The sequence below is a fragment of the Zalophus californianus genome, chromosome 4 (assembly GCF_009762305.2).
Source record: "Zalophus californianus isolate mZalCal1 chromosome 4, mZalCal1.pri.v2, whole genome shotgun sequence".
Classification (NCBI taxonomy): domain Eukaryota; kingdom Metazoa; phylum Chordata; class Mammalia; order Carnivora; family Otariidae; genus Zalophus; species Zalophus californianus.
Genome location: NC_045598.1, coordinates 149,966,659 through 149,993,767, shown reverse-complemented (window position 1 = coordinate 149,993,767; position 27,109 = coordinate 149,966,659). Strand labels below are relative to the sequence as shown.

Genomic DNA, 27,109 nt, shown 5'->3' with positions numbered 1-27,109 from the left:
TATCCCAGCACCTAACACAGTAGGCACCCAAATGTTTATGGAATTAAAAAACTGCTGAATGAAAATATATTTTAACAAAACATCAATACATTAGTTGTTCTATATAAGATGTATTTGCTTTTGCTTTTGGATTATCGGTAATTCTACAACCAAAACCACTTTTCATTTTATATCCCATAAATAAATTTCACAAAATAGTATGGTCTTTTTAATTAGTTCCACATCACACTGCCTTTAATTAAGTGTAACTATAATCTAAAACAATTTCTCATTTTGCATGATGCATATTAAAGACTTTTAGTATTGCAGTATTAATTTTTTTTCATGCTTTAGCTTAAGCATGAAAGTGTTAATGGAAACATACAAGCTAGTTTATCAACCTACTCCACAGATCTGCAACTATTCAGAAAAGGAAAAAATATCAAGAAATCTTTTAAACTACTGCCACCAAAGATAACACCAAGGTAACAAATGGAATTACATTCTTCCTCACCAACTACAAATAGCCATCGGTTTTGACGTTGTTTTTGACGTTGTTTTTGGTAGACTGTCTTAAATTTAGATCAGCTTTAACACTCTGAAAACTCAAGAAAGAAGAGGCAAATATGAAGCCAGTGTGAGCATAGGGACAAGCAGCAAGCCAAAGAGCAGAAAACAATTGTTTAAAAATTGCTTTCGGGACGCCTGGGTGGCTCAGTCGTTAAGTGTCTGCCTTCGGCTCAGGTCGTGATCCCAGGGTCCTGGGATCGAGCCCCACATCGGGCTCCTCGCTCCGCTGGAAACCTGCTTCTCCCTCTCCCACTCCCCCTGCTTGGGTTCCCTCTCTCGCTGTGTCTCTCTCTGTCAAATAAATAAAATCTTAAAATAAATAAATAAAAATAAATTGCTTTCCACTGAATTCTTGAAATTCCCTCCTTGCATTCTTGGTTCAATAAGGATTAAATCTAAGTGAGATCACATTCACAACTGCACTCAAGAAGGTAAAAAGTTCTATTTCCCACCAGAATGCAAAATCTAACTGCTCTGTCAAGCGACACCATCATATATACCTGTTCCTGAAACTAGCAGGGGTATCATGAAATTATGCCTGCCATGAATGTTTCCTGTAATATCTATCGCTAGCTAATAAGTTCCTCTAATTCCCCATTTTTCTCCCGTACCTATCATTTTCTATGAATAAATATTACTGAAGAGATTAATTTTCTTAGCATTGGCTCTGTGGGGGCATGGGAAGATTTCTCTAAGCCCACCCACTTTCACGCTCAAACCTGGCTTCCTAATCCTCCCAAACTACTTACATCCCTCAACCCTTTGCCATCTCCCCCTAACCTATAAATGAACGGGCCTTCTTCAGTTTCCCCTCCCAATTCACCTGTTTCCCCCAAATCCCTGCCTCTTTCTACAGCCGCGGCGTGAGGCTTCTCCCCCGCCCCCCGCCCCCGTGACTTTGTATTTGTCGGTATCCACAGACCTCTGAAGAAGGCACTCAGAATGAGGAGCGTTTGGTTAAACACTATCACTTTCAAATATGCACTCAGTACCTAAGCCTCCATCTTCTAAGCCCCCACCCCATTAATTGTCTGCTAGTAGCCCTCCCCCTCAAACAGTACCCCCTCCCCCCGCCACACACACACACACACACACACAGAGCTTTTTCTCTCCCTACCCCATTCCCAACTTTGAGCTCCACCTTTGCTTCCCACTGAGGCGGGCGGACAAAACTTCGGGCCATTCACTCCGCTCCTAAATGTCCCCGCGCCGCCGCCGCCCCGCTCCTTCCCGGCCCCGACGCAGCCACCCCGCGCGCAGCCGCGGCCACTGACCGCCCGCAGCCCAGGCCTCTGGGCCCCTCGCGCCCCCGCCCCTCTTTCCCGAGATCCCGGGCGACAGTTGGCGCGCTGGACCCCGGGGCCCTCACCTTCTTCCTCAGCCATCGTCTCCGCGGAGGCCCGGGCTCCCCTCCGGGTCCCGCGCGGCCCGGAGTCTCTGGCCCTCCGCGTCGCGAACCCCTCAGCAGCCCCAAGACCGCTCCCGGCCGCCGCGCCCCCACTTCCTGACCCTTCCCCCTCCGGTGTCGCCGCCAACCACGTCCCGCCCGGCGGCCCAGGAACCAGGGAGCCGGCAGCGGAGGGCTGCCGGAGCGTTTTGCGGGCGCGCCTCGGCCTGCGCGGGCAGGAAGGAGACTGGACGACGCGGGTGGCACCGCCCACGGCCGGCGTTGCCGGCCTCCTCCGCCGGGCTCCGGGCCGCCTCTCCCTTTCGCCCCGCCCTTCCGAAAGCTGGGAGTCCAGCGGCCCCTCCGCGGCTTTTGTCGTTCGACTCAGTCAGAGAATAGCATCAGTGTCATCTTCCAGATCCAAACCCCATCCGCGCCCCATGTGACGGAAAGGAAGCTGAGGTCCAGCGAGGTGTGAGTGACGAAGCCGGCGCAAGCCTGAGCTGGAGCCCGCGGCTCCGAACTCCTCTCGGTGCCTGCGTGCTTGGCGATTTCAGGAGAGCCGCAAAATGCTCTGGGTGGGCGCTTTGGTTTCGTAGGCCACTTTAGAGTACAAGATCATTACAAAACAGAAGCTTCTACTTGGAACTTAAGAGTTCATAACTACCCAAACTGGTTAAACACATACATTTGCATTTCATGTTATTATTTAAAGAAACAGTAATACTATGGTCAATGCGGGGAGCGGGATGCATTTAGATATTCCACAGGAGCGGAACATAGTTTCAACTTGTTGCACTGTTTCTACCCTAGCTTGTGTTACCTCGGGCATTCTCCAACAAATACCAGGAAATTTCCTCCGACAATATTCAGAAGTAGATTTAGGAACAGACAAAATGCTCATTTTATTTTATTTTTTAAGATTATTTTACAGAGAGAGTGAGAGAGAGAGAGAGCACAGGCAGGGGGAGCGGCAGGCAGAGGGAGAGGGAGAAGCAGGCTCCCCGCTGGGCAAGGAGCCCAATGCGGGGCTCGATCTCAGGACCCTGGGATCATGACCCCAGCCGAAGACAGCCGCTTAACCGACTGAGCCACCCAGGTGCCCCCAAAATGCTCATTTTGGAGTGAGAGAAAAAAGCACAAGAACTCACTGAAGTCACTGAAGTCATCGGGTAATTATGGATGTCCCATTCTTAGCAGACAGCAAGATTCTCCTAGTAGCACCTTTGTCACGTTAGGATATTTGGAGAGAAGCTATCGCTTTTCAGTGCTGTGCAAAAACAGTTCCAGGAACTCTTTTTATGTCTTTGACTGCCTGTAAATATATCTTGCCCTTAAACAACACTGGGCCAGGAGTTAGAAACATGGTGGAGTTTGCCAGTAGACCAGAAAAGACCCGGATCAACGCAGAGAACAGACTGTAAGGACCTTGAAAACCGCAAGATATGGCAGGACCCAGGGTAATGGGCAGCAGATAGCAGAGTTCCTCCTTACCAGATGACCTTAACTGCAAGAGCTCCACTTCATGGGGAACAATACAGTGGCCACCGAGGGCCACTGTTTTCCAAGTCAAGAGTCTTAAAGTGATGCCTTTTCCTCTTATAGTTCCTTCGTAATCACCTCAAGGTGATGATGGGCTTAATTGCAAATGTGCCTGCTCTAAACAGTCGTGGGTAGAGAGGAAAAATAGCCTCTTAAACTGAAACAATTATGAAAGAAGAATCATTATTCAACCTTTAGATAGAAATCAGTGGAATCATGATTGTGTTCCGTAGTAGAAATATTGTTCTTCCCTTGAAACCTGAAACTTCCACAAAGGATAATGAGAGTGGAACATTCTGTTTCCCCCCAATCTCTCATTTTGCTCTGAGAGAAATAGGCCATTTTTTCCAAAACATATACATAATCCCAAAAGATAGAACCCTAAGTGCTCAAGATGTTGCCTTGCAGCAGGCATTATACCTGAGTTTTCAGTAGGTCAATCCATAATTCTCTAATGCCAGCTGCTTCCAGATGGCAGCGGGCATGAGTAGTGGATGCATGGTCCAAAGATCACTTCTGATGATAACTTGATTATTTTACCACTGCAATAATGGACTGCTAGTTTCCAGTCCAAAATTTGAAGGGTCCTTTCATTGCCTTTTGCCTCACCTTGACCTAAAGACCTCTCATTTTCTCAAATGCTCTTTCATTTACAATATGCTCTCAAAGAAACCGTATGATTTTCTGCTACCTCTGGAAGTTTGAGGATCCCTTCTCTATGCAATGGATATGTTTAGGGAGTGATATAAAATGTTCTTTGTTTTAAGAAATTAAGTCATGGAAATGGAGCTTAGGAGGCTATTGTAGTAAACTGGGTAAGGAATAAAGACTTGGAATAAGGTCATGGAAATGTTCAAGGAGAATGGACTCAAAGGATGCTGGAGATAAAATCTACAGCACCTGATGACAAATTGGATGTGATACACGATGAGTTGAAGATGATTCCTGAGGTTCCTATCTTGAAATTAATCATGTGCTTTTTGTATGCCAAGTATAGTATGCTGCCAAGATATGAGAAGAATATAAAATAAAAGCCCCTGAGGACTTACCTACTTGAAACCAAAAAAAAAAAAAAAAAAAATACAGGCAAAGCCTATTTCAAAAACATCCTTCTATCAAATGTTTCATCTTAGTAACAGAACAGAATTAGTAAATCTTTGCATCAGTTCATCTTTTCTCCTATTAAAGACATGGAATTTTATTTTATCTTTATTATGTAATAAAGCCTTGGTTATCCATTGGTTAACAACATATTTATATTATTCTCAGACACCATCTCTTTTGTGAAGTCTGAACCAAATGCGATCAATTTGTTTTTGAAAACATGTAACACCCTTACTGCCATTATATTCTGGCTTGTATTTTGGTCGTGTTTGATCCTCATACTTTCAAGTCTTTGAAAACACATTATAGACAAGTATTTTGAGAATTGACTTAAAAGTTAATAGCTAGTATCAGCTGTAGGTGGGACTTAGAAGACCAACATAAATCGTGTATTCTGCACTATCCATGAGAACTATCCTTGATTTTTTTAAAAAATATTATTTATTTATTTGACAGAGAGAGACACAATGAAAGAAGGAACACAAGCAGGGAGAGTGGGAGAGGGAGAAGCAGGCTTCCGGCTGAGCAGGGAGCCCAATGCAGGGCTCGATCCCAGGACCCTGGGACCATGACCTGAGCCGAAGGCAGACGCTTAAGGAACGAGGCACCCAGGCGCCCCATCCCTTGATTTGAAGCTATTTTGTTCACTAATTCTGATTGTGATTTTGGATCAATATGAGATTTTTTTCCCTGTGCCTTTTCTTTAGAAGAGGGATCAAGGTTTATACTGTCAGTTGCTCCCAGAGTTGCTTCTCAAGCTGGCCTCACTTGTTCCTCATTGTTTGAAACTGAGCTTCCATGCCTCCTGAATACATTTGCCCTATTGTCACTCATCATAAGGACTTGCTGTCCTTTTCCACTGACTGGGAGGGTGACAATCATACAAACTAACAGGGTCAAACTGTGAAATGTATAATCCTCCCACGTGGGATACATTAAACAATGTATGTGCTATTTAGGGGTATCTGGGTGGCTCTGTCAAGCATCTGCCTTTGGCTCAGGTCATTATCCCAGGGTCCTGGGATCCAGCCCCAATATTGAGCCCCATGTTGGGGGCCCTCTTCCCCCTGCTTGTGCTCTCTCTCCCTCTCTCCCAAATAGGTATAATCTTTTTTAAAAATGTGTGTTCTATTTAAATATTTTTTAATTGGACATATTAGACATCTTAGATTTTCTAAAGTTCAGTTTTTTCTAGAGTTAAAACTCCTCTAGGAAGAGATTTTTGACCAAATTGGTCGTATGAAACAATGCTCATTAATAAAAGCAAAACAGGGGTGTCTGGGTGGCTCGTCGGTTGAGTGGCTGCCTTCGGCTCAGGTCATGATCCTGAGGGTCCTAGGATCGAGCCCGGCATGGGGTTCCCTGCTCAGCGGAGAGTCTGCTTCTTCTTCTCCCTCTACCTCTTCCCACTCCTGCTCTCTCTCTCTCTCTCGCTCACTCTCTCTCTCAAATAAAATCTTAACCAAAAAAAAGCAAAACATTATTGGAACTTAGTGGTCTATTATTGAGATTTTCCCAGCAAAGCTTCTATTTTAGTAGACACAGGTTGCTGACTTTGTACCAAGATTCTTTCCTCTCTTCTTTCAGATAGTAAGCCCTCTAAATATTTGTGAAAATGGATTATATTAGAGTTGCCAGATAAAAAACAGAACACTTTAGTGTAACTATGTCCCATGTAATATTGAGCCATATTTAATACTAAAAATTATCTGTTGTTTGTCTGAAATTCCCATTTAATTGAGTATTTGGTTTTTTTCTTCAGTTTGGCTTGGTGTTTTGTTTTTGCTAACTCTGGCAGTTCCATTTATATGGATTGAGACTACCCCATTCAAAGCCACCTAGCATTGATTGCTTTCAGGCCTTCTGGGAACATGTAATTAACAGATTAAATTCTTTCTTATGATGAAGGAAGGCAGTTAGATAGTAGGTGGACTCTGAGTACTTCAATTGCACTAATTTAGAAACAAAATCTGTCACTCTAAAGCCCCAACACATGAAGTTGTTTCTGCTGTTTTGCTGGGCTATCAAGGGCTCAGGCCAGACCTGGTTTGGCCTAGTGCAGCCTTGGAGCTACCACTGAACTACTTCTCAAACAGCCAGTGCAGATGATTTATCAGGCATATCTAGACCTGCCGTGTGGAGAACTAATCACACTTCCAAATTATAGGGATCTTAAAACCAAAAGAGCATAACGATTTTGGGGGGGAAGATTGTTTCCCACCAAAATTATGACTTAGCAATATAACAATTTATGTAATATGTAATAGAGGGAATTGGCATGACATTTATTTTTTAAATACAGTAAAAAAAACCACATCAATTATCCCATGACTTAAATATAGATAAATTTTTAGAATCTTATTGCAGTCTTAGATAAACACTCTGGCTGAGACTAGGATTCTGCTGAGCCAGCAGCACTACATGTCCAGTAGATGGCAGAAGCAGCCGAAATCATCAAGTGTAGGTAAATTTTATACCAAACTCTCTCTTTGGATATGTACTCCAATATAAAAAGCATATCATTAATAACTCAATTAATACATTTTAACATATTAAAAAGATTTTTATTTATTTGAGAGACAGAGAGAGCATGAGCAGGGGTTGGGGGGGCGCAGAGGGAGAAGCAGACTCCCCGCTGAGCAGGGAGCTCCGTGTGTGGCTGGATCCCAGGACCCTGAGATCATGACTCCAGCCAAAGGCAGCTGCCTAACAGACTGAGCCACCCAGGCGCCCCTCATTTTAAGATTTTTAATGGTACTAAAGAAAAACAATTTTTGCTGTTTAGCAACATTTAAATTTATAAAAATTCTTAAAGCTGTATGTAATTACTTTTTTTTTAAGAATCACTTTAGTTTTCACCTTCAGGAATGAACATAAACTTGTTCATTCAACAAACAGTTATTGTATATATATCCCAAGCACAAGCTAGTCACTAAGGAAGTTGGGAAGAAGATACACACTGCTCTGATGAAAGTTACGATGTATGGGGAGCTGGTTACAGGGAGATCTCAGTGAATCAGGAAACACCCTCCTCAGAAAACTATTTCTGAGTAGCAGTTAGTGAAGAGAGGAGTAAGAGGGGAAAAAATTGTTTCAGACAAAGATGGCAAAGAATTAGAAAAAGTACAACAAAATGTAGCACACGAAACGAGTGCCTTGAAAAATGCTCAGCCCATGCAATAATCATTCAGCCATACATGTGTGGGTTTTTTCCTACAGCAAATGGGAACCTTCAATCAGAAGATTTTTAAGAACATGTAATCATTATGTGTGTTATTATCACACACATTGAAAAATAAAGAGGCCAGGAGGAAACTTTTGGAGGGGATGGATATTTGTGGCATGGATTGTGGTTATGGTTTCACCTGTGTATACTTAACTCCAAGTTCATCAAGTTTGTATATGTTAAATATGGGCAGCTTTTCATATCTCAGTCATACCTCAATTACTGCTTCTCTTTTTTTTTTTTTTAAAGAACATGTAATTGGGGGCTCCTGGGTGGCTCAGCTGGTAGGTGTCTGACTCTATTTCAGTTCATGTTGGGCTCCGTGCTCAGTGCAGAATCTGCTTGAAATCCTCTGTCTCTCCCTCTATCCCTCCCCCTGCCATTCCCCTCCACCCCCCACCACTCACACTCTCTCTTGCTCTCTCAAATAAATAAATAAAATCTTTAAAGAACATATAATCAGATCTGTGGTCATTTAAAAAGGTTTTCTAAAAAGCATTTCGGCAATAGAAGAAAGCAGAATTTGATACATGGAGTGCAGTATTGAGGCAAAAACCCGTGAAAGAGGAAGTTAAAGAATGACTTTCTCAACTTTGGCATCCAGTGGTATGCGGCACTGCTTCCTGAAGTAAAAAGAATACAGGAGTAGCAGATCATGGAGATCATAGAGAGAGAAGTTCTGTTTTAAGCATGTCGAATTTGAATTGCCAGGGGAGATGTCCAGATGGAAATGTCCATTATAGTGTTGGATACAGAAGTCTGTAGCTCCACAGAAGAGTGTGGAAGAAAATGAGTTTGCCCAGAGAATGAATAGAAGGAAAAGGTAGCTGAGGAAGGAACTGTGAGAAATACCATCAGGCAGGAAAGGATGAATCACCAGGGGGGCTAGAAGCAGAATAAGCTGAGAATTTCACATTGATTTATTTTTTCTACTGTTGCCTTGGAGGCAGGTGCACCGTTCCTGGAAGTACTGCAATACCAGGTTGATGTGTGGAGTGGACAGAGCAAACTCCTGTAGTCTCCCTACTCCAAAAGTCCATTTAATATATTGTCCTTGGATAGAAGACATATCAGATATTAAACTGATGGGAACAGATACTACTCCTGATCTTAGCCAAAAGGCTGAGAAGCGATTCACATTGACTTTTTAAAAAGGATTTTATTTATTTATTTGACAGAGAGAGGCAGCGAGAGAGAGAACACAAGCAGGGGGAGTGGGAGAGGGAGAAGCAGGCTTCCCGCCGAGCAGGGAGCCCGATGTGGGGCTTGATCCCAGGACCCTGGGATCATGACCTGAGCTGAAGGCAGACGCTTAACGACTGAGCCACTCAAGCACCCCTCACATTGATTTTTTAAAAATTTTAAAATTTTTTATTTATTTTAGAGAGAGAGAGGGAGAGAGAATCTCAAGCAGACTCCACGCTCAGCACAGAGCCCATCTTGGGGCTCAATCTCACAATCCATGAGATCATGACCTGAGCCAAAATCAAGAGTTGGACACTTAACCAACTGAGCCACCCAGGCGCCCCTCCATTAATTTTTTAAAATGTGTTTTTGGTGTTTTTTTTTTTTTAAGATTTTATTTATTCATTTGACACACAGAGAGAGGGAACACAAGCAGAGGAGTGGAAAAGGGAGAAGCAGGCCTCCCACAGAGCAGGGAGCCCGATGCGGGGCTCGATCCAAGGACCCCGGGATCATGACCTGAGCTGAAGGCAGATGCTTAATGACTGAGCCACCCAGGCACCCCTGTTTTTGGTGTTTAAATATTTTATTTATTTATTTATTTGACAGAGTACAAGCAGGGGGAGCAGCAGTGGGAGGGGGAGAAGCAGGCTTCCCGCAGAGCATCGAATCCTGGGATCACGACCTGAGTGGAAGCCAGACACTAACCAACTGAGCCACCCAGGCACCCCTGTTTTTGGTGTTTAATTCTACTATCATACAGGTTGCGGTTATAAAACACTGCCTCAAATTCAAGTGTGTAACCAGAAGCTTTGTTACTCATTTATCTACATTCACTTTCAGAACAGCAACAATATGCAGCTACTGAATAATTCAGGTGCTGAATTAGTGGCATGCTGGCAATAAAGTAGAAAGACAGACTCAAGGAATACTCTGGAGCCCAACTTTGTGACACTATAAACAACGAAACAATTTGTGCTGGGCTCGGAAAAAGAGCCAAAGCGGATAAGGGAGCAGCTATGAGAGTATTAACCACGTCATCCAGTCTCCAAATCTAATTTTCCACATCCCTTCCTTTACTTTCTGTGCAATGTGAAGTTTTACTTGACCATTTCCTAGTCTATCATAATAGCAGTACCTACTATAATAGGTTGTTATGAAGATTCATTTAACCAATATAATGCTTATTATTGTTGGACATACACGTTCTCAGTGCTTGTTTTGTTGTAGTTTACAGTATATTCTTCCCATGTAATGAGTTCCAGCTTGGTTTTTGGCTCCAAATATCCCTCCACATCCCATATAATGGAATTGTATTGAACTACAATGAAATAAGGACAAAATTTAGGTCTGAGATTGGGGCAAGTCAAGTAATTTGCTTCTGAACCTTTTTTCCCTAGGCCAACACTTTGGTATCTTGGCTTTTACTATCTCACTCAACACAAACGAAGCAGTAAAAATGTAGAAAAACGGTTTTCTCCTTAAGGCTCCCACTCAGTGCTCTTATTTCCAAATTTCATCCTGGTGGCCTTCTGGTCTTCAAAGTTTATTTATTTGTCAGAGACGGAGAGAGAGAGAGAGAGAGCGCACAAGCAGGGGGAGCAGCAGGCAGAGGAGAAGCAGGCTCCCCGCTGAGCAAGAAGTCCAATGTGGGGCTCCATCCTAGGGTCCTGGGATCATGACCTGAGCAGAAGGCAGAGGCTTAACCAACTGAGCCACTCGGGCATCCCCAGTTTTTGTTTTTGTTTTTTTTTAAGATTTTATTTATCTCTTTGAGAGAGAGAGCGCGCGTGCATGAGCAGGGGCAGGGGCAGGGGCAGAAGGAGAGGGGGAAGCCAACTCCACTGAGCACAGAGCCTGACACAGGACTCTGCATGGGGCTCCACACAAGTCTTGATCCCAGACCCCAAGATCATGACCTGAGCCTAAGTCAGACACTTAACCAACTGTGCCACCCAGGCATCCCCACCCGTTTGGTTTTTTTTTAAGATTTTATTTATTTATTTGAGAGAGAGAATGAGAGAGAGCGCATGAGAGGGGGGAGGGTCAGAGGGAGAGACAGACTCCAGCCCGAAGTGGGACTCGATCCCGGCACTCCAGGATCATGACCTGAGCCGAAGGCAGTCGCTTAGCCAATTGAGCCATCCAGGCGGACCCCCGCCCCCCCCCCCGCCAACCAGTTCAGTTCTATTCTTCTCTTCTCAAGAACATCACCTCCTACAGTGGCTTAATTTTAAATTTGGAAATCAATATTTTTTTAAAGATTTTATTTATTTGACAGAGAGAGAGGGAACACAAGCAGGGGGAGTGGGAGAGGGAGAAGAAAAGCAGGCTTCCCGCGGAGCAGGGACCCCGATGTAGGGCTCAATCCCAGGACCTTGGGATCATGACCTGAGCCGAAGGAAGACGCTTAACGACTGAGCCACCCAGGTGCCCCCCATTTATTTAGTAACGTCTACCCAAAATGAGACTCGAACTCACAACCGCAAGATCAAGAGTCCCACGCTCTTCCTACTGAGCCAGCCAAGCACCTTGGAGGATCCATTTTAGACTTGACCCAAAGGATTTGCTTCAAAATAATACAATGGGGAAAATGGAAAGGGATATAAAGCAAGATGGGCCTGGAGTTCATCATTGTTGAAGCTGGGTAAAGGGTGCAGTGTTCATCATTCTACTTTTATGTCCCCAATAGCTGGGGAAAGTAGGGAGATGAGAAATTGTGTAATCAGCTATAAACCTAAGAGATGGACCTTTAAGGTCTTTTACATATTCTGGTCTTCTTTGTGCTCATTTTTTCTTCCTTCCCTTACTCCACATCCTATTTTTTATCTGCCATGGGAATATCAGCTACATGTGTGCTATCTCAGGGAGGTAAATAGAAAAACAAGTTTAGCACAGGCAACATTTTGGTTAAGGCAGGGAATAGACTGGGCAATGTTAAAAGCCTGCCAGAGACAAGAGAATGTGGATCAGAATCTCAGCTTGCCTAGAGAACTCTGCCACCTCCTCGTGGATGATGGCAGAGACACCCAAAGGTGAAGTACAAACCTGAAAGCAATGACTCCATTTTTTTAAATGACATTGGCAATCGCCGGGACTGAAAAACTTTCCAGGTGAACTCAACTTCCTATCCTGTGAATGCTTCACAAGGGCGGAGTGAACGGAAATATGCTAGACAGAGGGAAATACAGGTATACTTCCTGCCGTGAGGTTGTAATCTAAATTCAGAGTTGATACACTTGAGCTCTGTAACAAGATTATGTATGTCAAGTGATCCTGACAATACACAACAGTTCTGAAATAGCAGACCTCAGCCAAGACTTGACTGTAGCCTGAAGACTGGAAAGAATTTGGATTTGAGAATATTGCACAACTCCATATGGGCAAAGAAAGAGTAATTGGAATAAAGGACTGTGTGGGGTTCAGAAACAAAGTGCTACGTCTTCTTAGTTTTCTGTGGCTTACATTAGGTTTTTAAATTGTCAAGTAGAGCACCAGTAATAAAATGCAAGGACAAAATGATCTGACTGCTTTAACAGTTAAACGTTTCAAAATCAAAGTTTCAGTGATTTATGTTTTTAAAGGATGGTTGTTTGGGGGAACCTGGGTGGCTCAGTTGGGTAAGCGTCTGCCTTTGACTCAGGTCATGATCTCAGGGTCCTGGGATCAAGCCCCACATCGGGCTCTCTGCTCAGCAGTTAGCCTGCTTCCCCCTCTGCCTGCCACTCCCCCTGCTTGTGCTGTCAAATAAATCAATCTTAAAAAAAAAAAAGTGTGGTTGTTTGAACTATATCTGGAGTGCATTTATCCTTGGTGGCTTTTACAAATCCTTATGGCAAACAGAAAAAACCCTACCACCTCGGAAAAAGATGGCTTACCCATGCCCTCCCGCCATGACCCCAACTCTTCCAGGAATAAAAAAAGCACACACACTTTGAGATTAAACAGGTGGATTTTATTATCAAATGTAACAATTCTACGAAAACTCAGTAGTAGTGTGGTATTACTTTCTTAAAGTCTTTCAGAGCTTTGGGCAGACAGCATCTTAAGGCATCAAGTATAAACAACTCTTTTTCTGATCTTAAGTGCCAGGTGTCACCAATTTTCACACCAAACGGTATTTGGTTTTTTTCCTACTGCAGTTAGAGGGCCGTGGCTGGTCCCGGGAAGAGGGAATGTTTGGCTCTCCGTTCAAGGTGTTAATCAAAGTAACGCAAAGGAAATAAAAATAGCAGCCACATGAATCTGCAGAGCATTGCATCCAAACCAAGGACAACAGGGGTACCTTAAAGACACGTGTGCACTTTATCAAATCCTGTTTTCCTCTCTGGAGTTGTAGGAGACAGCCGTACTAACTAGCTAGTGTCTAATATTGCACTTTTTAGCATAAACACAGCTAAACACACAGTGCTGAACACTGACAGTATCAGTACCTGCTATAACGGCTTTAGTGTCTACCGCTTGGTCCAGCATGCTGACTACAATCCTAGGCTTTCAAAAGTCTTAATTATTTGACAGTTAAGGCATTAGAGAGAAAAATTTAAGGCTCTATCTTAATATATACAAGCATTCACTTCAGTTAGTATCTTGCTTTCTAGAATACACTGTTCAAATTTCTCATTTTCGATATTAAAAACTATGGAATTTCTCTTATTAAAGTCCAAACCATCAGTAATGGGAAAAGTACAATATAAAATAATACATATGAAGCCACAATGTTCAGTTACAGTTTAAACTAGAAATTACTAACTACACATAGCTGCTTCATTTTTGGTTTTGCATTTTGGCCCCTAGTTCATTCTTATTTACAATGGTACCTGCTGAGAAAAAAAGATGGAACTTTGAAGCTAGGAGTGTTTGATGGTGGGTGCATGAGGTCTTCTGATTTATCCCAAGGTGTTTTAAAAGGCAGTTTCATTGGTTTAACTCTTAAGACATCATGAGGGCCAAGAGAGTGGGAAAATACGATTTTTATTTAAGTTTGTGACTTATGGATTCTAAGACCTTATTCTTGAATTACTTAGTGAGAGGGCACACTTGTGCAGAAGACAGGGAGATGGAGAATGAAAAATGGAAACACACAAATGAAGCTTCCACAACAGAGTTCTTGATGGAGATGGTAGACACTAGTATTTTTTTTGTCCAAGACTTAAAACTTAGGAAACACCAATGATGCCATGTTAGCTGGAAGTAATGGAGTCACCCGATTTCAAATTCACATTTTAAATGCCTATTTGCAATCAGCAAGGAGCCAGGCATGCTGCTTGCTACAAGGATTTGGCTTCACTGGCTCAAATTTTTTACTCTACCAAAAGATAGGGCAAAAGCCCACTGTCCAATCATGTTTGCTGAGAATACTGCAGCCTGAGTATAGACAAACTTCCCCTGAAGTTGCTAGAAGTTGTCATATCTGACGGTTTCAGGATCACCATACATCTTTCAAACACTGAAAAAAAAAATGAAATATTATAGTCTCCAAATTTTTCAATTATTGGGAGCTATAAAAAATTATTTTGAATGACACAAGGTCTTAAAAAAAAAGCCTTAGGTAGTCCAAATTTTTATTTTATACATAGCTGGCATTCACAAGGCAAGTTCTCAGAGTACAGTGCTGGTAAGTGAAGTTTGTGATAACTGGAATTTCCACAACTCCCTACCCTATGTATTACCATGCATGATAATGTGTATGTTTTCACCTCCATACTTCACTCAGCTCCTTTGTGGAGAGACCATTTTACAACGTCTATACGCACACAGACATTCCTCAGTCTGGGTTCCCAAGTTACCACAGCATTCTTCTGATATTAGAGGCTCGATACTACTATTAAAACCATTGACAATTTTTAAAAATTAAATTCTAATACAAGAAATTTCAAATAATGTGAAACAAAAATATTTGAATAAGCAGCAATGAGGCGGGGCGCCTGGGTGGCTCAGTCCATTGAGCATCTGCCTTCGGCTCAGGTCATGATCCCAGGGTCCCGGGATCGAGCCCCGCATCGGGCTCCCTGCTCAGCGGGGAGTCTGCTTCTCCCTCTCCCACCCCCCGCCCCCGGCTTGTGTTCCCTCTCTCGCTGCCCCTCTCTGTCAAATAAATAAATAAAATCTTAAAAAAAAAAAAAAAAGGCAATGAGGCATGACATTATAGGAAACATGAACTCTACATGTGAGTTGCTGATTAACAACCTTTATGTGGATTAATTCATTTATCCACACAACCACCCTATAAGATTACCATGTCATCCCCATTAGGCAGATGGGGAAATGGAGGCATAGAGCAATTAAACCAGTAATCAGCAGGTCCAGAATTTGAACACAGATTGGTTCCACTATGCTATTTCATTTATACAACACACTTGGGCTCCATGCTCCGCAGGGAATCTGCTGGAGATCCTCTCTCCCTCTCCTGCTTCCCCTGCTCATGCCCGCAAGAGCGCGTTCTCTCTCTCGCTCAAACAAACAAGTCTTTTTTAAAAATTACTATGGGATGCCTGGGTGGCAGTTGGTTAAATAGAGCAGGGAGCCTGCTTGTCCCACTGTCTGCCACTCCTCCTCCCCCGCCCCCCGCTTGTGTTCTCTAACAAATAAATAAAATCTTTTTTAAAAAATTACTACAATTTGGTGACTTAAAACAACAGAAACTTATTCTCTCACAATTCTGACAGCCAAAAGTCAGAAATCAAGGTTATCAGCCAGGATGCATACCCTTCAGAGGCTCTTGGGAACATTCTTTGCCTCTTCCACCTTCTGATGGCTGCAGGTGCTTTTTGGCTTATGTCTGCATCATCCCAGTCTCTGCCTCCATGGTTGTACTGCCCCCTCTTCTCCTTTATCTGCCCATTCTCCTTCTGCCTTTTGCATTAAGGGCCCACCCAGATAATGCAGGATAAATTCCTTCTCTGAAGATCCTTAATTTACATTTTTGCCAGATAAGGTAACAGTCACAGGTTCCAGGGATTGGGACATGGATATATATTTGGGACCGCCGTTCAGCCGACTACGAGTACTTACTCTGCCATGCTCTTATTTGCTCAATGAAAAAGAGTACCAAGACTGAAACTAGAAGTGATGGATCTTTTGGTCAGCTTGGTCATAAGATGTATGACTCTGAAAGTTACCCAGCCTCCTGGGTTTCACTTCCTCATCTGTCATATGGAACCATGGGGCACCCGCCCCGATACCTCACAGTGCTGTGATAAGACTCAAGAGGCACTGGAGGTATAAAATGTTTAAGAGCATAAGGCACTCTATTGGTGTAAGAGATGACTGGTGATGATAAATCTGATTATTAATATAGATGAGTTGAAAACAATAGTCATACTACAAGGTTAAGGGGAAAAGAAACTAGGTCCAAACTGCATGAGGGCATACAAAAAAGCTGAAAGGAAATATTCGTTGTGGTTATTTCTGGAGGATGGAATTATTAGACTTCTTTGTACCTGTCTATATGTTCCAAATTCTTTAAAATGAGCACACAATACTTTTGTGATCCTTACCTCCCAGAGTTGCTGAAATCATTAAATAACTTATAACTTATGCCAAGTGTTTCACAAAATACCCCATGTAAATTTTTTATAATTCTCAATATAAAAGCAGATTAATCTGATATTAGAATAAAATGCAAAAAAAAAAAATTTTTTTTAAGATTTTATTTAGGGGCGCCTGGGTGGTTCAGTGGTTAAGCGTCTGCCTTCAGCTCAGGTCATGATCTCAGGGTCCTGGGATGGAGCCCCGCATCAGGCTCCCTGCTCAGCGGGAAGCCTGCTTCTCCCTCTCTCATTCCCCCTGCTTGTGTTCCCTCTCTCGCTGTGTCTCTCTGTCAAGTAAATAAATAAAATTTATTTGTCAGAGAGAGAGAGAGAGCAAGTACAAGTAGGGGGAGTTGCAGGCAGAGGGAGAAGCAGGCTCCTTGCTGAGGAAGAAGCCCAATGTGGGACTCGATCCCAGGACCCTGGGATCATGACCTAAGCCAAAGGCATATGCTTAACCGACTGAGCCACCCAGGCGTCCCAAAAATCTGGGTTTTAACAGAGCACCTGATTTGCTATTCTGTCATGACCCCAAGCATAAGACAGAATCAAAGGTGAGTAATGGTTATACTCAATTTAGGGTATTTCTAATGTAATGGCAAAAAGTTTCATTTCTAATTCAATATATTCATTTTACTATATAGATAGTATGCTTATCAAATTCATAAACAACATTTAGAGGTTAAATAAAGAACATTTCAAATGACAAAGTATGGACCAAAAAGAGTATCAGAAGGCTAGATTAATGTGCTCCCATTACTGTGAACTAGACTAGAAAATACCCCACTTCCCACTGCAAAGTATCTGGGCATGGTGCTCTCTGGGACCCAAGAGATCTTGAAACCTCACAGAAAATGGCAGAGAATCATCACCTCCACCCCAAAACTGAGGTTTCTAAAACTTCAGAAGTAGAGTGTAAGACCCCAACTGTCATTTTTCAAGGTAAACATTCTACTACTAGTAACCACATTTTCCAATTTAGAATCCATATGGTTAAGGCCCATAGGATCCGCAGCCATAAAAATGGTAACAAAATTTGAAGATGGTATGCCAGGAAACCAATTTCAGCAAACTCAATAATAAAATATGAAGAAATTAAGCCACACCAATTCCTGACCATGTCCCCACAATACATTCTCTCACAAGCAGTCTCACACAGAAAGCCAGTATCCTTTAAGAAAAGTTTACCAATTAAAAAACTATTTTCAAAAACTATCAGGGTTCCTTCCCTCTAGATTTAGACAATGAACCTTAAAAACACTATGCTAACAGAAATAAGCTAATCATGAAAAGACAAATATTGTGTTATTTATGAGGTACCAAGAATAGTCAAATGCATAGAAACAGAAATAGAAAGGTAGTTGCCAGGGGCTGAGGGAAGAGGGAAAGGGGAGATACAGTTCGAGAAGACGAAGTTAGATGGTGGTGATGGTTACATAATAATGTGAATGTACTTAATGCCACTGAACTATACACTTAAAAATGGTTAATTTTATGTTATCTATACTTACCACTATTAAAGGAAAAAAAGAAATGGGAAAAAAGTACACCCAACTCAATAGAATTACCATAGGACTCAGTGATTCCACTCCTAGATACATGCCCAAGAGAATTAAAAACAGGTACTCAAAGATTTGTACATAAATATTCATCTCAGCACTATTTACAATAGCAAGAAGGTGGAAACAGCCCAAGTGTCTATCAGAGAAATGAACAAAATGTGGCATATCCATACAATGGAATATTATTCAGCCATAAAACAGAATGAAGCACTGATACATGCCACAACAAGGATGAACCTCAAAAACACGTGAAGTGAAAAGCAGCCAGTCACAAGAGTCACATACTGTAGGATTCCATTTATATGAAATATCTAGTATAGGCAAATCCATGCAGACAGGAAGCATACTGGGTGCCAGGGTCGATGGGGAAAGAAAATAGGAGAGATACTGCTTAATGAGCATGGGGTTTCCTTTGGGTGATTATGAGGTTTTGGAACTAGATAGAAATGGTGGTTACACATGTTGTGAATACACTAAATGTCAATGAACTGTAGACTTAAAATGATGGATTTTGTTATGTGATTTTTACTACAGTTAAAACAAAAACAAAAAGCATACCCAACCTGCATTCCACATGAAATACAGCAAAATGGATTTCCAGATGGAAAAGTTTTCCCTTGAGCCCAAAATAACATACAACTATTATCCATAAATGTTGCTTAGATACTGTCTCCTTGGGTGACACACTGAATTCCAGTCTCCCATTTCTTCCAGGATTTCTGACCCTCCTACATCATACTAAAGAAAAGGGGAAACTTCTCACCCAACTCATAAAAAATACTTTCAGATTCTCTCTCTTTTTGTTTGACACTTTATGCTTTAGCTTTCACATCATAGTACCTTACCTTCTTTTCTGAGGATGGTCTAACTGGTGGGGCCCTTAAATACAAACCCATTCTTTGGGTAGAGTCCTGGCCTGGTCATTTGTGTGTACAAATCCATCATCGGCTGCATACTAAAATGCAAGTTAGAACAAACAGGATCAAAAGATGGACAAACTGCCACTATGGATGATTAGTATTTCAACTGAATAGATCTACTAACAGTATTATACTATATTTAGACTGTGGGAAACAAGTTAAAACACTGGTATAAGCCACATACATAACCACAAATCCCAAGTCGCCACATCCTACTTAACATGTCTAAATACCATAAAACTTCCTTTTAGGAAGTTCGTTCGATTGAACATAGGGATAAGAAAAGAATACCCTAACACAATAAACACCAAACCTTTCAGATCTTGCTAAGGGTACAGTTTCCATGATACCACAGGTGTGACTAGATGCGAAAGAGTTGAGTACCAACTATTTGCAAGGTATTGTACAATACGCCCAGCCTCTGCAAACAACTCTGTGAACTTTAAATATTAGCTGTTACTTGGAATATCAGCCTAATTCTCTCAGGAGGACAGCAAGTAAAAATATCAGCAGTGAGAAGCCCAAAGAGATACTGATTAGAGTATTTTGAGAAGAAACAAAAACTAGCACTATTGAAAATGCAAACCCATTAACAGTAAATGGTAAAGCAAAGAGCAAATAAAGTTAAAGGAATTATGAAAGGATACCAGCAAAGAGCAAATAAAGTTAAAGGAATTATGAAAGGATACCAGACAGTCCAGAAAAAGAGGCCCATCAACTAAAATATAGATACGGGTTTATTTTCATAACCAGAATGACATTCTCCTGACCAAATATTTTCATGGTAGCTTGTCTTGATATAGTCTGTTCTCATTCTATAAATCTCATTTATCAAAATGGACCCAACCCAGGCACTTTAACTTTATAAAATTATAGACTTTTTCATATATATATATATATATATATATATATATATATTTTAAAATCTCCACACCCAATGTGGGGTTCAAACTCACAACCCCGAGATCAGGAGTCACATGCTCTTCCAACTGAGCCAGTCAGGTGACCCTACAAAATTACAGATTTGATAGCAGAATCCATTTCCTGCATTTTCCTTTGGCCATCAGAATTCTTCCTTCTTTGTAAATCCTCGACCTTTCTGGCTTCACACCCCCTCTCCAAGTATGAAGTACAGAAACATTAAATTGCGGTACAAAGGGGCACCTGGGTGGCTCAGTCGGTTAAGCGTCTGCCTTCGGCTCAGGTCATGATCTCAGGGTCCTGGGATCGAGCGCCGCATGGGCTCCCTGCTCAGCAGGGAGTCTGCTCCTCCCTCTCTCTCTGCCTGCCACTCCCCCTGCTTGTGCGCTCTCTCTCTTTCCCTGACAAATAAATAAAATCTTAAAAAAAAACAAACAAACTGCAGTACAAGTAATTTTGCTAAGGGTAGGAGAAACATACATCCAAAATTATATTTAAATATAATGTTTATAGAAAATGACATATGCCATTATTACCTCAAGATATTTTTTTAAAAGATTTTATTTACTTATTTGACAGAGAGAGACACAGCGAGAGAGGGAACACAAGCAGGGGGAGTGGGAGAGGGAGAAGCAGGCTTCCCGCAGAGCAGGGAGCCCGATGTGGGCTCGATCCCAGGGACCCTGGGATCCTGACCTGAGCCGAAGGCAGACGCTTAACGACTAAGTCACCCAGGCACCCCTACCTCAAGATATTTTTTAAAGGCAGAATCAGAAACTATCAAAAGATTTCATTCACTCAACCAATTATTACCACCTATTTGTTTAAATTATATCTTACATAACCATATAATAATCATAAATAACCAGAAATCAAATGAAAACCTCCCATTAGATAAAAAATAGCAAGAAATACACCGTAAATAAAGACAAACACAGAATACACTTAAGAGAACACAGTTTTAAGTCATCTTCCACTGATTTTTTCTTACAGTAAGGCTATGTCTAAACAATCTGAAATCTTATAGCTAGTGGCTATTACCAAAATAATGGAGTACAGGAAAAAGAAAAAAAAAAAAAAGGTGACATGGACTCTCAAAGACAGAAAATATGAGCCTTTACGTAAGAGTGATGTGATACAAAAGATTTCGGATGCATGCACAGTTACTGCCTTAAAGCTGAAATTACTAAAGACATTGGAATAATTTGATATACTTATTGGGTGAGGTTCCTATGTAATCTTTAAGTATAAGCTTTCGGCCCAACCTGGGGCTTGAACTCACCACCGTGAGATCAAGAGTAGCATGGTCTACCAACTGAGCCAGCCAAGCACCCCGGGTTCCTACATAATCCTAATTCGTTGATCCAGTTCATAAACTCAAGCACTTCAGGAATGAAGCCCAAATGCCTTGAGATGAAATAATTTTGCACAATCTTCTTACTTCTGATTATACCAGATAACTCTAACCTTCAATGATTCCCAAGAAGCTACTAGAAAATAAACTGCTACAAACTTATTTGATCTCAACTCTGAAGCATGTCCATCTTTTAGCTATAAATCTAGAAATAACTGCTCTTATTTGTTTCTGGTAGAATAAATACCCATAAAAGCCAGCCATAGAACTCTTCACAATAAGAGCAATTTTGCTTAATGTCATAACCAATTTATGTATATGATCACTTACTTCTCTATTCAGTTGAAGGCGAAAAGTTGATTAGTCAAAACAAAAAAGAAAATTAATTCAGCTGACCCCTAAAACCTGAAACTTTGCTTGTAACTTTCCAGAATTGGAAAACATTGGAAGAAAATATTGAAACTCAAATGTTTATCTTGGTCACATTAAGCAATTTCTTCAATAGCCTTCAGTAAAATTCTCTATTCCTTTCATAATCTCATATGAACTTTAGAAAGTAACTTTGTTTAGTCCTGCAGGAGCTCCCAAGAGGCAGCATAATGGATTAAGGAAGAAGCAAAGTCTCTCCAATAGTCCGCCTTATCAGCAGTTTCAGTTACCCTCCACAGGAAGCAGAGGGTCCTAATGCGACATCACGATGCCTAAGTCATTCACCTCAATTCCTCTCACCACATAGGCATTAAGCCAGGCAGTAACAAAAAGACACTTTTGTCCAACCTTCATTAGATTTTCTTCATTTGCCAGAAAATACTCTATGTTAAAAGCCCATAAGACCATTACAGTAACTTGGTGGGTTTGTGGTATTTCCACTGAGATCATTTTAGCTGAGCTCCACAGTCCTCCATGATTCATGGATATCAAGCTTGTAAACCCGTTCTAACAGCAAAAACAGCCTCTGCAGGCACAACCTGGACAACGCTGTACTGTAAACGCTCAAGGCTTATTTTAGGATTTGACAATTATGTCTATAAACACTTTTCAACTCTAGAGACTCAAGCAAAGTTCAGCTCCAAGAAGAAAGATAATTTTTCCTATTGATGCAATAAAAAAGCTTCAGGATACAGATTTTTAGACATTGCAGGAAAGGAATTCAGGTTCTAGGTAATTATGTCATTTGTGGAAAGAAAGATTGCTCAGATGTGATGGCACTGAGGAGATTTTGCTTCCTGTTAAAGAGCTCTTATCAAGAAACATCTCATTTTTTAGCTTGAGCCAGAAAACAACTGATGGACACCGGCAGTTGTAGAAAAATCCGGTAAGATTGAATACTCGTTTTACAAGAATTACAGCAGATCATTTCATAAAAGGCTAATTATCCTACAGCTCATTTTAATAAGTTAGCATCTAAAGATTCATTGAGTCTCCTTTGTTTTTTTCTAGGTTAGGCAGAGAGGCCTCTAATCACTTTTTAAAATACTCAAATTTCATGTTTAAGTACACTTTTGTTGTTGTTAGTCAAGAATTTGACTAATTTGAGGAAAACTCCTTAGCAGCCAACCCTATTCTGGATGAAAAGACCCACACTGCTGTGTGCTCTGAAGAGCTTTCCCAAAGTAGCCCGATTTTCAAAAAGAGCACCAACAGATTATGTTGACACAAGTAGAACAGCACAGAAAAGCCATCATCTTGTCAAAGGGCTGAGTTTGAAGTTAGCACTCACATGACTAGTCCCTCTGACATTGCCTCTGGTTCTTTTTGCCTCTGTAAGCAAATCTATCAGCACATGTACACATGAGGTTCAGAGAATCTGCTTCTTTCCTGGCTGCATTCTTCAGGCAAATCAACTTAAGTAATAAGGGCACTGTGTATTTTTCTTCTTTAAGCTACTGACCTGGTAACCTTGGAAGAAGTTAAGAATTTCCTTAACTCCAGTATTGTAGGCCAGGCCCTGCATTCTGACCACCGTGCCAGGCTGTGGAGGGACACCGCTAAGATTAGCAGCTGTAGGGAAGTAGCCAAGACTATTGGGCGAACCTGGGGGGCTAAAGGGAGAGAAAGCACAGTAAACCAATAGGAATAGACAACGTCCAATATTTACTCTAAAAACATTGGTTATTTAAGGAAACATATTCTCAAGATGATCTTTCTTAGAATTCTCAGTTATCTCTCCCAAGACAGGTAAGAACACCATAGCTGATCTGTCCCACATTTCCACAAAAGTCAAAAGTTGAAAAGTAGAACAGTCAATATAGAGTTAAGTGCAAGGCTTCCCCAGAAATCCAGTTCTGAGTTTCTTAAAGGGACAGGAAGGAGAGAATTAAACCTTCACAGTCACTCAACCACAAAGCACCACTTCCAAAGCCCAGTTCATTGATGATTAACTGGCTAGTTACCAGAATAGTAAGGCATGAAAAGGCATGAATTCAAAGGATTCCTAGGAACCATAGCCACAGAGACAGAAAGTATCCAGTTATTGCTCCAAAGAATAGACTGTTCTACCCATATGTACAAGCAATTGTACAGCACAAAACACAAAGTACTAGAGCACTCATGAGTTAGTTCTTCCAACCTGACTGGAAAAAAAGGTAGTGAAGAAAGTAAATTGGAAGGGACACATAACAAATTAAATCAATCACCATTAACACAAGGGGAAAATTGATGCTTGTGTCCTCTTGCATATCTGCCGCAATTACCTCCAAGGAGAACAAGCCAGGTAAATACATAATCATTCTTCATGTGGCAACTCAAGTGATTACCATATTATGAAATTAGTTTCATCCTGTACCCCACCCAATCTGTTTTCCATCACAATTAGTGGCCAGATAGCCGTGACTGCAAACATATAGGGGAATTTTTTTTAAGGACCTTATTACCTTAAAGGCAATAAAGACCCACAGCTTTAGATTATTAAATCTTATAAATCTAGGTAATTATCCAATTTCAAAGACAAGTAAACACATAATGGAAGGGACTAAAAATCTTTGAGATTTCTCCTACATAATCCTAACTGATGGGTTAATAGGAATGGTGCCAGATGTGCATATAGTTCCAGATTCCACTTTTTTTATTAGCACATTAACTTTGAGCAAGTCACTTAATTTCTCTGAACTTCAATTTCATCATTTGCAAAACGGGGATAATAGCACCTTCTTAGTTTCACAGAACTGTTCTTCAGATTCAATGATATACCAAATTACTCCATAAACCATAAAATGAAGTAATTTATGTTATTTCCATAACCATCATTCCATTTCATCATTTTTTAAATATTAGAGCCTGAAAATATTACTTGACATCAAGCCGCCCTTAACCTTTTAAATCTATAAAGCAGTGATCCTCAACTTGTTTGCATGAGTCATTTGCGAGATGTTTACAACTTTGTATGAGGAGAGTCTATTTACTAGAGGCTAACAGTCAATCTATGTGCAACTAGGAGAGCAGAGACAGAGGGAATGCTGAACTTTACACCTGAGCAGAAATTTAGCCATCACTCAGACACACCTCCTATTTTTACAGATGTAGAAACAGAAACCAAGAGTTAAATAATTTCCCAAAGGTCACACAACCAGTTAGCTCTTCAACAAACCAGAAGAACCACCCAGATTTTTCAACCACCATTCACTCATTCAAAGACCATATTTTGCTCATGTCAAATGCCTGATAGATACTAACCCTAATTCACAAAGACCACCAAGCCTTCTCTGTGTATTTGAGTTATTAGACTTTCCACACTGACTATGAGACTCAGATTGTTTCCACAGTATACAACTTACTTCCATGCTCTGTCCTGACAGTCTAGTCCTTTGGCTAAAGATCTCCTATAAATTAAATCTAGGTGTCGAATACATTCAAAATACAAAGACAAAATAGAAAAAAGTTATCCAACTGGAAATGTAAGGTTTTAAGTGACAACTATGTTCAGCATCTATAAGGTAGCACCCATTCTCATGAAGCCTAAACTTGGAATCATATCCTTGTTTTTTGTATTAGGATTCCTGCTATACACAAGGCATATTAAGGAAAATTAAACAATTGTGTATCTACCTGACAGGACATGAGACTAAGAATTTTTCTAACAACCTAAATACCGAAGTCTTTCAGATTACTGAAGAATCAACAAAAATAATTTATAAAATAAAAAATGATAAGATGTAGACAAGGTAAACCCCTATGTAGAAAATAATTTATTAAAAAAAACTAAAATCAAAAAGCCAGTTCAGTAAAGTTAATATACAAGATCAACACATAAAATAGATCAATTTCATTTCTATACCCTACAGTGAAAACACAAATGACAATAAGAAAGTAATTCCATTCACCATAGCATAAAAAACACTTAGGAAAAAAATTAACATAGGAATAGCTAGACTTGTACACTGAAAACTAAAAGACATTGCTTAAAAATAAAAGATAATCTAAATACAAGGAAAGACAGCCCATGTTCACAAACAGAAGACTTTATATTGTTAAAATGACAATACTGTCTAAATGCACCTAAAGATTCAATTCAGTAGCTATCAAAATTCCAACTGTTTTTTTTAACAAGAATAAAAAAAAACTGAACCTAAAACGTACAAGGAAATGCAAAGGACTCAGAAGAGCCACACTCTCTTGAAAATGAACAAAGCAGGAGTTACATTTGCTGAATTCAAAACTTACTATAAAACTACAGTAATCAAGACCGTGTGTTACTTCCATAAAGGTAGGTAATGATCAACGGAATACAACTGAGTAACCAGAAATAAACCCTTATATTTATGGTTCATTCGAGTTTTGACAAGAGTTCTAGACAATTCAGTGAGGAAAGAATGTAAAAGCAAACCCTGGGAGATGTTGTGGATTTCCAGACCACTGCAATAAAGTATCACAATACAGCCAGTCAAATGAAGTTTCTGGTTTCCCAGTGCACAATGTTTTGTCTAGACTATACTGTAATGTCTTAAGTGTGCAACAGCTTTAGGCCTAAAAAACACAGTGGAAATATCTTGAAAATACTTTATTGCTAAAAAATGCAAAGTACCACTTGAAGTTTCAGCTAGTTATAATTACTGATCACAGATCATAACAAAATACTATGAAATATTTCAAAAACTGCCAAAATGCAACAGAGAAATGAAGTAAATGCTGTGAAAAAGATGGTGCAGGATTGCCATAAACCTTCAATTTGTAAAAAACCCAGTATCTACAAAGTGCAGTAAAGCAAAGCACAATAAAACAAGATATGCCTGTTGTCTTTCCAAAAATAGTGCTGGAATAATGTAATATCCACATGCAAAAGAATGAATTGAGACCTCTATCTCACACTATATAAAAAAATTAATCCAAGTTAAAGATACCTAAATATAAGAGCTAAAATTACAAAACTCTTACAAAAATATGTAGTAAAGCACGCCTGGGTGGCTCAGTTGGTTAAGCGACTGCCTTCGGCTCAGGTCATGAACCTAGAGTCCCTGGATCAAGTCCCGCATCGGGCTCCCTGCCCGGCGGGGAGTCTGCTTCTCCCTCTGACCCCCCCCCATGTGCTCTCTCTTTCTCTCTCTTAAATAAAATCTTAAAAAAAAAAAAAGAATATGTAGTAAATCTCCACAACCTTGGGTTATATATTACAATAGAACTATAAATGAGAAAATGAGACACTGATAAACTGGACTTCATCACAATTTCAAACTTTGTGCTTTAAAGAACACCATCAAGGGACGCCTGGGTGGCTCAGTCATTAGGCGTCTGCCTTCGGCTCAGATCATGATCCCAGGGTTTTGGGATTGAGCCCCGCATCGGGCTCCCTGCTCCACGGGAAGCCTGCTTTCCCTCTCCCACTCCCCCTGCTTGT

The 27,109-nt window shown here is 40.9% G+C and overlaps 2 protein-coding genes and 1 non-coding gene across 17 annotated transcripts in view; all 3 read right to left on the bottom strand.

The window, feature by feature from the left end:
- The window catches only part of DPY19L4 (dpy-19 like 4), a 62,501-nt gene extending 60,179 nt beyond the window's left edge, over positions 1 to 2,322 (bottom strand). For 3 of the 6 annotated variants that reach the window (XM_027611899.1, XM_027611910.1, XM_027611907.1), the window contains exon 1: positions 1,919 to 2,322. In XM_027611899.1, the coding sequence (XP_027467700.1) occupies positions 1,919 to 1,934 (16 nt within the window). In that variant the 5' untranslated portion in view covers positions 1,935 to 2,322. The remainder of the gene's footprint in view (positions 1 to 1,918) is intronic. The other 3 variants (XM_027611915.1, XM_027611919.1, XM_027611905.1) reach the window with 2 other exon arrangements.
- Positions 2,323 to 8,753: 6,431 nt separating this feature from the next.
- Positions 8,754 to 8,942, bottom strand: LOC113917791. Its single transcript, XR_003518363.1, has one exon. It is a non-coding gene; the product is annotated as a U2 spliceosomal RNA (small nuclear RNA).
- A 5,158-nt stretch (positions 8,943 to 14,100) lies between these two features.
- Positions 14,101 to 27,109, bottom strand: part of ESRP1 (epithelial splicing regulatory protein 1) — a 56,537-nt gene continuing 43,528 nt past the window's right edge. For 4 of the 10 annotated variants that reach the window (XM_027580205.1, XM_027580221.1, XM_027580226.1 and 1 more), the window contains 3 exons: positions 23,171 to 23,321; positions 18,930 to 19,039; positions 14,101 to 14,439 (listed from right to left, as the gene is read on the bottom strand). In XM_027580205.1, coding sequence (XP_027436006.1) covers positions 18,965 to 19,039; positions 23,171 to 23,321 — 226 coding nt within the window. In that variant the 3' untranslated portion in view covers positions 14,101 to 14,439; positions 18,930 to 18,964. The remainder of the gene's footprint in view (positions 14,440 to 18,929; positions 19,040 to 23,170; positions 23,322 to 27,109) is intronic. The other 6 variants (XM_027580235.1, XM_027580244.1, XM_027580253.1 and 3 more) reach the window with 3 other exon arrangements.